At 48.6% G+C, this 12657-nt stretch overlaps 1 protein-coding gene across 1 annotated transcript; it reads right to left on the bottom strand.

Annotated features, from left to right (window-relative positions):
• Positions 1–320: 320 nt before the first annotated feature.
• On the bottom strand, positions 321–2353 carry LOC308128216 (nicolin-1-like; the record flags this gene model as incomplete). Its single annotated transcript, XM_080493926.1, has 4 exons — positions 2230–2353; positions 1544–1665; positions 1021–1170; positions 321–500 (listed from the first exon to the last, which is right to left on the bottom strand). Coding segments are annotated over exons 3-4 (327 nt in total), but the record flags the coding sequence as incomplete, so codon positions are not given.
• Between the last annotated feature and the right edge of the window lie 10304 nt (positions 2354–12657).

Below are 12657 nucleotides of genomic sequence, written 5' to 3'. Positions count from 1 at the left end.
GATGGCCTGAGTCTGGTTCTCTGACTGACTCCAGACTCTCTGGTTCTCTGACTGACTCCAGACTCTCTGGTTCTCTGACTGACTCCAGACTCTCTGGTTCTCTGACTGACTCCAGACTCTCTGGTTCTCTAAATGACTCCAGACTCTCTGGTTCTCTGACTGACTCCAGACTCTCTGGTTCTCTGACTGACTCCAGACTCTCTGGTTCTCTGACTGACTCCAGACTCTCTGGTTCTCTGACTGATTCCAGACTCTCTGGTTCTCTGACTGACTCCAGACTCTCTGGTTCTCTGACAGGGGGCGGGGCCTGTGCCTCTTACCTGCGTCCTGTGGATGTGGCAGTAGTCCTGCGAGCCCCCCTCGGTGTGCGGGTTGTCCATCAGAGGCAGGTCTCTCAGAGCCGTGGCCCACTTGGCGGCGGCGTCCTGCCCGGGGCCCCGCCGCAGCAGGCGCACCGTCACATAGGCGGTGTAGTAGTTCTTGAAGGAGATCTCCTCGATCTGGGCACGCACATGCACAAGCACACGTTGGTTGGCTGTCTGATGTCCAGCTGCTTTGTTTTGAGCATCACAACTTTGCACTAACCTGAACTCATCATGACTCAGCATTTAGGGCACCTTGTGGTTATCATGACTCAGCATATAGGGCACATTGTGGTTATCATGACTCGACATTTTTGGCACCTTGTTGCTATCATGACTCGACATTTGGGGCACCTAGTGGTTATCATGACTCATCAGTTTTGGCACCTTGTTGCTATCATGACTCGACATTTGGGGCACCTAGTGGTTATCATGACTCATCAGTTTTGGCACCTTGTTGCTATCATGACTCGACATTTGGGGCACCTAGTGGTTATCATGACACATCAGTTTTGGCACCTTGTTGCTATCATGTTTTGACACCTTGCCATTATAATGACTCAGCAGTTTTGCAGTGAATGTGATCTGTTGGCTGAAACTGTTAAACTCAGGGAGGAAGCGTCGGATGTTCAGGGCGGATCCCCCTCGGCGGTCTTACGTTGACGGGTTTTCCAAACGGGAGGCTGACGTCCACCACACACACGCCGCAGCGAGCCGCGTCCGTCTTGGCGTCTCCGATCTGCAGGTAGACGGCAGGTTTAACGGTGCAGCTCACCGCCTGCACGCCACCAGCACTGGAGCTCATCTCCTGCACACACACACACACACACACACACACACACACACACACACACACACACACACACACACACACACACACACACACACACACACACACACACACACACACACAGCTCGAGGGTGTCAGAGGTCAGAGTCGGAGCTTTTAACTCAACAGGCTCACTGCAGTTATTTTATCTACATATTTATATTTCAGCTGCTTTTAAACATTTAAAGAGAAGAAACAGCGATGTGATCTGAACACAGGATCTTGGACTCATGGAATCAGAAACTGAAACAAATGCAACCAAACACAATCTAACAAACTTGTTAGTAGATTAAATTCGTTTGTCAGTGATATTTGTGCTGATGTTAAATAGATTTCATCAACTGGTTCGTACCTGGTTCTTTCACTGCAGTTTTTCTACCGGGACCTCGTGTGTTTGGGTCTGTTGTTGAAGTGGATCACTTTGATTTATTTAAAAGATTCCTTGAAGTCTCTAGTCCCCAAACTATCTAGGACCTGTTCAAAACCCAAACAGGAGAGGTTCTTCTGCACGTTATGAACACAGGAATGATCTGACAACTCATCTTACTCTGAAAAACGTATTAAAGGTCATTTAAAATGCCATCAAACCAAGCTACACCTCATTTAACAAAGCCCCACTGGATTGGCAGAGAAACTAAAGAGAGATTCGTTACTAAAATGAAGCCGAAGTGTTGGACAGGTGATGAACTAGCTGCAGACTGTCTGTGTTTTATCTCTAGATCTTCTTTTTGTCTGCAATCAGAGTTCATGTTTTAAATGTGAGTTCAGTGGACGGAGTCCGGCGAGCGGAGCTCTGGTTAGCACCACGGACAGCAGCTGCCTGGAGCCGGAGAACAGCAGCTGCAGCTCGGACACGTTTCAGCTGATTGAGACTGAAACCTAACCTGAAAACATCTTTTAATTCAACACAGCGGCGGTTTGAGGGAGGAACTCCGCTATCCTCCGTTAGCTCCTGTTAGCTCGCAGGCTAAAAACATCTGCGAGCAGCAGCGACTCGGCTTCATGTTTAAAACCGTGTGAAACGAGTGGACAGCTCACCTGCAGGTCACCGTCACTGTGGGGAGGAGGGAGAACTTTACACAACTTTACACAACTTTACACAACATTAAAGCCGAAACGAGCCGCCTGAAGAGGAGACAGCTAACATGCTAATGATGCTAGAGGCGACGTCCTGCTGTAACCATGGAGACGGAAAGAGTCTTAAAGGGCCAGTAGCACTCAGACAGACAGACAGAGGCCGTTTTCAAATTCTTAGTGCGCCAGTGTGACTCGCCTACGTCACGAGTAAGTACCTGCAGGGCGTCCTCGGAAGGGAGGAGGAGGAGGAGGAGAAGGAAGAGGAGGAGGACGAGGAGGAGAAGGAGAAGGAGAAGGAGGAGGAGGAGGAGGAGGAGGAGGAGGAGGAGGAGGAGGAGGAGAAGTATAATGAGGAGAAGGAAGAGGAGGAGGAGGAGGAGGAAGAGAAGGAGAAGGAGAATGAGGAGAAGGAAGAGGAGGAGGAGGAGGAGGAGGAGGAGGAGGAGAAGTATAATGAGGAGAAGGAAAAGGAGGAGGAGGAGGAGGAGGAGGAAGAGAAGGAGGAGGAGAAGGAGAATGAGGAGAAGGAAGAGGAGGAGGAGGAGGAGGAGGAAAAGTATAATGAGGAGAAGGAAGAGGAGGAGGAAGAGAAGGAGGAGGAGAAGGAGAAGGAGAATGAGGAGAAGGAAGAGGAGGAGGAGGAGGAGGAGAAGTATAATGAGGAGAAGGAAAAGGAGGAGGAGGAGGAGGAAGAGAAGGAGGAGGAGGAGGAGAATGAGGAGAAGGAAGAGGAGGAGGAGGAGGAGAAGTATAATGAGGAGAAGGAAGAGGAGGAGGAGGAGGAGGAGGAAGAGAAGGAGGAGGAGAAGGAGGAGAAGGAAGAGGAGAAGGAGAATGAGGAGAAGGAAGAGGAGGAGGAGGAGGAAAAGTATAATGAGGAGAAGGAAGAGGAGGAGGAGGAGGAAGAGAAGGAGGAGGAGAAGGAGGAGAAGGAAGAGGAGAAGGAGAATGAGGAGAAGGAAGAGGAGGAGGAGGAGGAAAAGTATAATGAGGAGAAGGAAGAGGAGGAGGAGGAGGAAGAGAAGGAGGAGGAGAAGGAGAAGGAGAATGAGGAGAAGGAAGAGGAGGAGGAGGAGGAGGAGAAGTATAATGAGGAGAAGGAAAAGGAGGAGGAGGAGGAGGAAGAGAAGGAGGAGGAGAAGGAGAATGAGGAGAAGGAAGAGGAGGAGGAGGAGGAGGAGGAGAAGTATAATGAGGAGAAGGAAGAGGAGGAGGAGGAAGAGAAGGAGGAGGAGAAGGAGGAGAAGGAAGAGGAGGAGGAAGAGAAGGAGGAGAAGGAGGAGGAGGAGGGGGAGAAGGAGGAGGAGTAGGAGAATGAGGAGAAGGAGAAGGAAGAGGAGGAGGAAGAGGAGGTGAAGGAGGAGGAGAAGGAGGAGGAGGAGGGGGAGAAGGAGGGGGAGGAGAAGGAGAAGGAGGAAGAAGAGGAGGAGGCGGACGAGGGAGGAGCAGGAGGAGGAGGAGCAGGAGTTCGTGGTGGTCTTCAGGCAGGCGGGGACCGCTGCCTGTTTGAGAGAGGTGTCCAATGTCTTTCTAACTTCTGCTGGTGTCACACTGGGGGGTTCTTCACCTGGTGGAGTGCTGAGTCTGGAGCTGGGGAGTTGGAGTCCTGGAAGCGGGCGTAGAAGGTGTTGAGTGCGTCGGGCAGAGAGGGGTCCCTGGAGCGTTGTGCCTCTCTGATGTTATAGTCTGTGATGCAGGTTATGCCCCTCCACATTGTTGGGATTTATGGTTGGTTATGAGCATTAAATTACTGTAAGTAATAGATTACTGAACGTAATAAATCACTGGAAGTAATTTATGAAAAATTTTAATTATTAATGGGTGTAAATGGTCATTTACTCATTAACTCCTAAAGTAATTGAGTAATTACTTAAAAGTTAATAAATTATCAAAAATAATTTATTAATGAAAAATTGTTAGTTTGAATAAATTTGTTATGTATTAATAATAAAATGGGGGGGGGGGGGGGGGCACCACCAGATAAACTGTAAATAGCTAATACCAAAATGTCAGTCTCGTTTATAAAAGGTTTATTTAAGTTAGTTAATGTTTCAGTGTAAAAATATAACAATCTTAAATAAAAGGGAAGGTGTGAGATCCGAGCACAGACTGTTACAAACCAGTGAATTGTCAACAATAAATACACAATAAATACACAATAAATACACAATAATCACCAAGAATCGTTCCATTCAGCTATACAGGCGTTTATTAATAAAATGTTTTAATTCATAAATAATTCAGAAATAATCTCATAAATCAACACATTCAAGTAGCAAAAGACATCGAACACGGAGATCTAATCTATTAAACAGCATCACTGTGTATAAAGTGTGTGTGTGTGTGTGTGTGTGTGTGTGTGTGTGTGTGTGTGTGTGTGTGTGTGTGTGTGTGTGTGTGTGTGTGTGTGTGTGTGTGTGTGTGTGTGTGTGTGTTTAAAATCCCTAAGTCTGACTGGCTATTCAAACATGGCAGTGTGTGTCTGCCAATACATGAGTGTGTGATATGGTGACAGTTGGTTTTAATGAGGTTAAAACAGTGGAAATGTATTGTGATTAAACAAGGGAGGGGGGTGTAGGAATAGGAAGTAAGAAACCAAAAACAGAAAAAAGACCATTTCAAACCCAGAGGTGACGCTTAGCGGTGATGTAAGGAGTGCTTTTATTATTTTGTTCCTATTTTATATCCCAGCGTTTGCAGTATAATTCCAAGATAATTATTACTACAACAATATTACAAACATTGTGTAGATTAATGATGTAATATTAATTAGCTTCGCCTTCATATAGGTTGTTCATGATGTTTACTAATGTTGCTGTTAAATACTTACCTGGGTCTGAGTAAACCTGTGAACTAGTGAGAACATTTTAGCACTCTGGGGGTTAATTTTCACATGTCCTTAATTCTTTCGCCAGTCTTGAGGAGCATGCCAAATTTGATTCAACATTTTTGCGTGCTTAGTGGGTCAAATCTGGCCTTGAAGCCGCTGCTTCAGGAGTGAAGGAAAAAACAATAAGAAACAAAGGAAATACAATTGGCTTTGATGGCCTTTGATACCATTTATAGCCGATATGATATTTGATCTCTCTTTAAAGACAAACACTGGGCATGACATCACTGGGTGTGACTTTGATCTAATGGCTTTGATCCAAGATGAAAGTGAGATGTCAACAAGATGAAAGCGTCCTTATATCATGTGATGTCTATAGATGAGAGTACATGTTGGATCAGTAAACCATTTCAGCTGTGGACAGAAGAAACTTTATTGTCATTGTAATAAACGACGAAACTTTGTTGGTGACAGCCAGTCGGTAGAAGCAAGGATTAACTCTAAAAAGAAAAGTAGAATAAAAATCAGACAGTAAGATCAGTAAGGTGAATAGTGGGACCTGCAAGGACAAAGCACCAGCTGGTACAGTAGCAACCACCTTGATAGTTTGATTAAAAAAGGTTTGAGAAATGGCTCAAAGGCACAATCCCAGAGACAGAGAAGGTTTGGAACAGGGCGCTCGCTGTGCTCCTTACCCTAACGTTGCTCATGAGATTACGGTGCTGCACTGTCGAGTCAATGAACTCAAGAAGGCACGTGAGGAAATATTGCAGCTGAAAAATACTTTAAACAGCCTGGAATTACAGAAGATTGAAGAGGAGCTGAGGAGAAAAGAATCCAGTGTGCAGAGTCTCCAGATGGTTGCTGGAGTGTTGGAGGAAGACAGACAGAAGAAGACTGAGGCCTCCTCAGACGGCCACTCAGCTCCAAGAACCAGGAGGCACTTCAAACAGGAAGAGGTCCAGCTGAAGGCGCAGCTCGTTGGCAGTCAGAGAGCCAATGCTGAACTCCAGGAGACAATTGAGCGTCTCTCTGCAAGGCTGCAGCTCGTCTCTGAAGAGCTGGATGACATGAAAAGACAGAAAGAAGAGGACAACAGGCTCCAGCAGGTGATGGAGGAGAGAGACAGGCTGCTGGCTGAGAGGGAGAACCTCCACATTAAGTACATTACAGTGCTGGATGAGAAGGAGAACCTGCACAATGAAAAGGAGAACCTCCACATTAAGTACATTACAGTGCTGGATGAGAAGGAGAACCTGCACAATGAAAAAGAGAACCTCCACATTAAGTACATTACAGTGCTGGATGAGAAGGAGAACCTGCAGGCGGAGAAGCAGAACCTGCGGGCTGAGAAGGAGGACCTCACCATTCGGTACCATACAACGCTGAATGAAAGGGCGTGGCTCCACATTCATTGTAATATCCTGCGTGAGGAGAAGCAGAACCTGCTCAATGAAAAGGAGGCCCTCCATGTTGAGTACTACACCCTCGTGGCGGAGAACCAGAACGTGCACAATGAAAATGAGGCCCTCCAGAAACAGTATTACACCCTGGCGGCGGAGAAGGAGAACCTGGTGGCTGAGAAGAAGAACCTGCTCAATGAAAAGGAGGCCCTCCATGTTGAGTACTACACTCTCGTGGCGGAGAACCAGAACCTGCACAATGAAAATGAGGCCCTCCAGAAACAGTATTACACCCAGGTGGCAGAGAAGGAGAACATGGTGGCTGAGAAGCAGAACCTGCTCAATGAAAAGGAGGCCCTCCATGCTGAGAACTACACCCTCGTAGCGGAGAACCAGAACCTGCACAATGAAAAGGAGAACCTCCACATGCAGTGTGACAGCCTGGTGGCTGAGAAGATGAAACTTCTCAATGAAAAGGAGGCCCTCCATAATGAGTACTACACCTTGGTGGCTGAGAAGCAGAACCTGCTCAATGAAAAGGAGGCCCTCCATAATGAGTACTACACCTTGGTGGCGGAGAAGGAGAACCTGCTCAATGAAAATGAGGCCCTCCAGAAACAGTATTACACCCTGGTGGCGGAGAAGGAGAACATGGTGGCTGAGAAGCAGAACCTGCTCAATGAAAAGGAGACCCTCCATAATGAGTACTACACCTTGGTGGCGGAGAAGCAGAACCTGCTCAATGAAAATGAGGCCCTCCATGTTGAGTACTACACCCTGGTGGCGGAGAAGCAGAACCTGCTCAATGAAAATGAGGCCCTCCAGAAACAGTATTACACCCTGGTGGCGGAGAAGGAGAACCTGGTGGCTGAGAAGAAGAACCTGCTCAATGAAAAGGAGGCCCTCCATGCTGAGAACTACACCCTGGTGGCGGAGAAGCAGAACCTGCACAATGAAAAGGAGAACCTCCACATGCAGTGTGACAGCCTGGTGGCTGAGAAGAAGAACCTGCTCATTGAAAAGGAGCCCCTCCATGTTGAGTACTACACCCTGGTGGCAGAGAAGCAGAACCTGCTCAATGAAAATGAGGCCCTCCGGGATCAGTACTACCCCCTGCTGGCGGAGAAGGAGAACCTGGTGGCTGAGAAGCAGAACCTGCTCAATGAAAAGGAGCCCCTCCATGCTGAGTACTACACCCTGGTGGCTGAGAAGCAGAACCTGCTCAATGAAAATGAGGCCCTCCGGGATCAGTACTACCCCCTGCTGGCGGAGAAGGAAAACCTGGTGGCTGAGAAGGAGACCCTCCACATTAAGTACATTACAGTGCTGGATGAGAAGGAGAACCTGCTGGCGGAGAAGCAGAACCTGCGGGCTGAGAAGGAGGACCTCACCATTCGGTACCATACAACGCTGAATGAAAGGGCGTGGCTCCACATTCATTGTAATATCCTGCGGGAGGAGAAAGAGAACCTGCTCAATGAAAAGGAGGCCCTCCATGTTGAGTACTACACCCTCGTGGCGGAGAACCAGAACCTGCACAATGAAAAGGAGAACCTCCACATGCAGTGTGACAGCCTGGTGGCTGAGAAGATGAAACTTCTCAATGAAAAGGAGCCCCTCCATGTTGAGTACTACACCTTGGTGGCGGAGAAGCAGAACCTGCTCAATGAAAATGAGGCCCTCCAGAAACAGTATTACACCCTGGTGGCGGAGAAGGAGAACATGGTGGCTGAGAAGCAGAACCTGCTCAATGAAAAGGAGACCCTCCATAATGAGTACTACACCTTGGTGGCGGAGAAGCAGAACCTGCTCAATGAAAATGAGGCCCTCCAGAAACAGCATTACACCCTGGTGGCGGAGAAGGAGAACCTGGTGGCTGAGAAGCAGAACCTGCTCAATGAAAAGGAGGCCCTCCATAATGAGTACTACACCTTGGTGGCGGAGAAGCAGAACCTGCTCAATGAAAATGAGGCCCTCCAGAAACAGTATTACACCCTGGTGGCGGAGAAGGAGAACCTGGTGGCTGAGAAGAAGAACCTGCTCAATGAAAAGGAGGCCCTCCATGCTGAGAACTACACCTTGGTGGCGGAGAAGCAGAACCTGCACAATGAAAAGGAGAACCTCCACATGCAGTGTGACAGCCTGGTGGCTGAGAAGAAGAACCTGCTCATTGAAAAGGAGTCCCTCCATGTTGAGTACTACACCCTGGTGGCGGAGAACCAGAACCTGCTCAATGAAAATGAGGCCCTCCGGGATCAGTACTATCCCCTGCTGGCGGAGAAGGAGAACCTGGTGGCTGAGAAGCAGAACCTGCTCGATGAAAAGGAGGCCTTCCATGCTGAGTACTACACCCTGGTGGCGGAGAAGGAGAACCTGGTGGCTGAGAAGCAGAACCTACTCAATGAAAATGAGGCCTTCCATGCTGAGTACTACACCCTGGTGGCGGAGAAGGAGAACCTGGTGGCTGAGAAGCAGAACCTGCTCAATGAAAAGGAGGCCCTCCAGGATCAGTACTACACCCTGGTGGCGGAGAAGCGGAACCTACTCAATGGAAATGAGGCCCTCCAGGATCAGTACTACACCCTGGTGGCCGAGAAGCAGAACCTGCTTAATGATAATGAGGCCCTCTGGGATCAGTACTACCCCCTGGTGGCCGAGAAGCAGAACCTGCTTAATGATAATGAGGCCCTCCAGGATCAGTACTACACCCTGGTGGCGGAGAAGCGGAACCTACTCAATGAAAAGGAGGCCCTCCAGAAACAGTACTACACCCTGGTGGCTGAGAAGAAGACCCTCTCCAACAATGTCTTAGAGGAGGAACTCCAGGCCCAGAGAAGAAAAGAGAAATCTGGAGGCAGCTCTTCAAAAGGCGCTGAACAATGGCAACAGACAGAAGAAGGCCAGAGAGACGGTGGAGGAGGTCAAGAAGGTTTCAGAGGTTGAAGAACTCCAAGAAAAGAAAAGACTTGTTCCAGGGAAGGAAGAAATCACAGAAAGACCAGGAGGTTGCTGTGGAACCGTTCATTTCTGTGTTCGAGGAGGTTCAAGGAGCTTTATTGTCATTTCAACACATGGAACCATGAGGTGAAGCGATGACTATCGGGGTGAGGGCTACCGGCCGATAGTCCTTCAGACCTGTCACTGTGGACGTTTTGGGGATGGAGATGACCGTGGTGGTCTTCAGGCAGGCGGGGACCGCTGCCTGTTTGAGAGAGGTGTCCAATGTCTTTCTAACTTCTGCTGGTGTCACACTGGGGGGTTCTTCACCTGGTGGAGTGCTGAGTCTGGAGCTGGGGAGTTGGAGTCCTGGAAGCGGGCGTAGAAGGTGTTGAGTGCGTCGGGCAGAGAGGGGTCCCTGGAGCGTTGTGCCTCTCTGATGTTATAGTCTGTGATGCAGGTTATGCCCCTCCACATTGTTGGGATTTATGGTTGGTTATGAGCATTAAATTACTGTAAGTAATAGATTACTGAACGTAATAAATCACTGGAAGTAATTTATGAAAAATTTTAATTATTAATGGGTGTAAATGGTCATTTACTCATTAACGCCTAAAGTAATTGAGTAATTACTTAAAAGTTAATAAATTATCAAAAATAATTTATTAATGAAAAATTGTTAGTTTGAATAAATTTGTTATGTATTAATAATAAAATGGGGGGGGGGGGGGGGGCACCACCAGATAAACTGTAAATAGCTAATACCAAAATATCAGTCTCGTTTATAAAAGGTTTATTTAAGTTAGTTAATGTTTCAGTGTAAAAATATAACAATCTTAAATAAAAGGGAAGGTGTGAGATCCGAGCACAGACTGTTACAAACCAGTGAATTGTCAACAATAAATACACAATAAATACACAATAAATACACAATAAATACACAATAATCACCAAGAATCGTTCCATTCAGCTAAACAGGCGTTTATTAATAAAATGTTTTAATTCATAAATAATTCATAAATAATCTCATAAATCAACACATTCAAGTAGCAAAAGACATCGAACACGGAGATCTAATCTATTAAACAGCATCACTGTGTATAAAGTGTGTGTGTGTGTGTGTGTGTGTGTGTGTGTGTGTGTGTGTGTGTGTGTGTGTGTGTGTGTGTGTGTGTGTGTGTGTGTGTGTGTGTGTGTGTGTGTGTGTGTGTGTGTGTGTGTGTGTGCAGGGGAAGCACAGACTCGGGTCAGTGAAAGAGGGGGGGATGAGAGAGGGGGGGATGAGAGAGGGGGGGATGAGAGAGGGGGGAGAGAAGAGAAAGACAGAGAGTTGTGGCGAGGCTCGGTTCTGAACCCTGGTTCCTCCAGTGGGCCTGGAGCTCACTTGGACCTCTGGTTCTGAGGTGGAAAACCCGAGTCCTGGACTTGGTTGGTCTGCATGGACCTACTTGGTGCCCTCTTTACCGTCCCAAGCCAGCAGAGACGTGTGTCCCTCTCGGTGGCTGGGATGAGAAGCAGGGGACAGTTGGTAGGAAAGGAGTCTCACCAAGTTGAATTTTGGACCCCTGTGGTGTCCGGGTCGGGTTGGACCATCACCATTGGGGGGTTGGAGACTTCCTGGGGTCTTTGCCTTGCTCCCTGCTGTTTTATGGTCTGTTCATTGTTCCTGGTGTTTCTCCTCTGGGGGAGAAACTGCTGGAGGAGTTCAATGGAATCTTCAGCCCAACAACATCCTCCTGGATCCTCTGGGCGTATGCAGCCTTGGCCCTCTTCACTCCAGCGTTCAGCTCTCTCCTCGCCGCTCTGAGTGCCACTCTGTCACTGGACTTCAGCAGAGACTGGACCTCTGCATTTAGCCAGGGTTTCTGGTTGGGATAGTGTGTTACAGTCCTGGTGCTGGTCACATCCTCGGTGCACTTATTGATGGAGCCGAGGACAGCTGACGCATCGTCCTCCAGGTCCACCTCTCCTTGGAGGACAGCTGACGCATCGTCCTCCAGGTCCACCTCTCCTTGGAGGACAGCTGACGCATCGTCCTCCAGGTCCACCTCTCCTTGGAGGACAGCTGACGCATCGTCCTCCAGGTCCACCTCTCCTAGGAGGACAGCTGACGCATCGTCCTCCAGGTCCACCTCTCCTTGGAGGACAGCTGCCTTCCTGAAGATCTGCCAGTCTGTGCACTGGACACAGTCCTGTAGTGTGGGGACAGCATGACGGGTCCACACTGTGATGGTCCTCTGTGATGGTGAGTGGCGTCTGAGGGGAGGACGATCGGCAGGGACCAGCATGATGGAGGTGTGGTTGGAGAGGTCCAGGTGGGGGTGGGGGGCGGCTCAGTATGCGTCTTTTTTGTTGGTGTAGATGTTGTAAGGCGGGAGTGCTATTTACTGTGTTCTAGATATGTGATGAGATTTTAGTATTTTGCATGATTTTGTTTATTGTATTGCTGTGTTTTATTGGCGTGAATGTATGCATGGTATGATTGTTGCTTTATTGATTTTATTATGGTTATGCACTTTCCACCTGGCAGTCATGATTTGTAAAGAGGTTCCACCTGGGCTGCATGAGCCCCGTCAGTGACACCCTGCACAGCCAATTGGACAGCTGGCCAGAGACTGCAGTAACCAATCAGAGGTCAAAGGGAGGCGGGACCCGAAAGCACGGAGGGAACAACACTGAAGAGGGAGAGGACGCTGACAGACAGACCGGAGCGTAGACGCCGGAGGACGGCACTGGAAGCTCGCATGCACGCAGAAAGGAAGGACGGACGCTGGGAGCCTGAAGACGGCGTGCAGGGTGGAAAAGTAACCCAGCGTGAGTCAACGTCAGCGGCCGAGTGGGTGTGTGGAGTGAAGTGACCGAGCTGAGGAAAGAAATACCGAGGATACCAAAGGTGTCACCACTGCATGTTTAAAAGTCCCAGGGACACTCCCATTCACCAAACTGCTGTTTAACATGTGGAGGACAAACGGTGCCAAGGTGGGAAGATGCTCTTTAAAAAGACCAGGTGGAACTGGATCATTGGGGATCCAGCAGGCTTCATATGGCCAATGGTCTCTGTTAGATAAGGCTGGCTGACCGGCTCACACTGCTCTAGCTCAGCAGAGCAGGAGACAGAGGTAGAGGGGACATAAGCAGGACTGCTAATGAGGGTCCTAATGTCCACAACCTTATAGTGAAGCAGCTCTGGAGGCTCTCACTCCTCTGAGGAGTTCTCTG

This window comes from Lipophrys pholis (assembly GCF_963383615.2).
Source record: "Lipophrys pholis genome assembly, contig: SCAFFOLD_107, whole genome shotgun sequence".
NCBI lineage: Eukaryota > Metazoa > Chordata > Actinopteri > Blenniiformes > Blenniidae > Lipophrys > Lipophrys pholis.
This window is presented reverse-complemented; position numbering and strand designations above follow the sequence as displayed.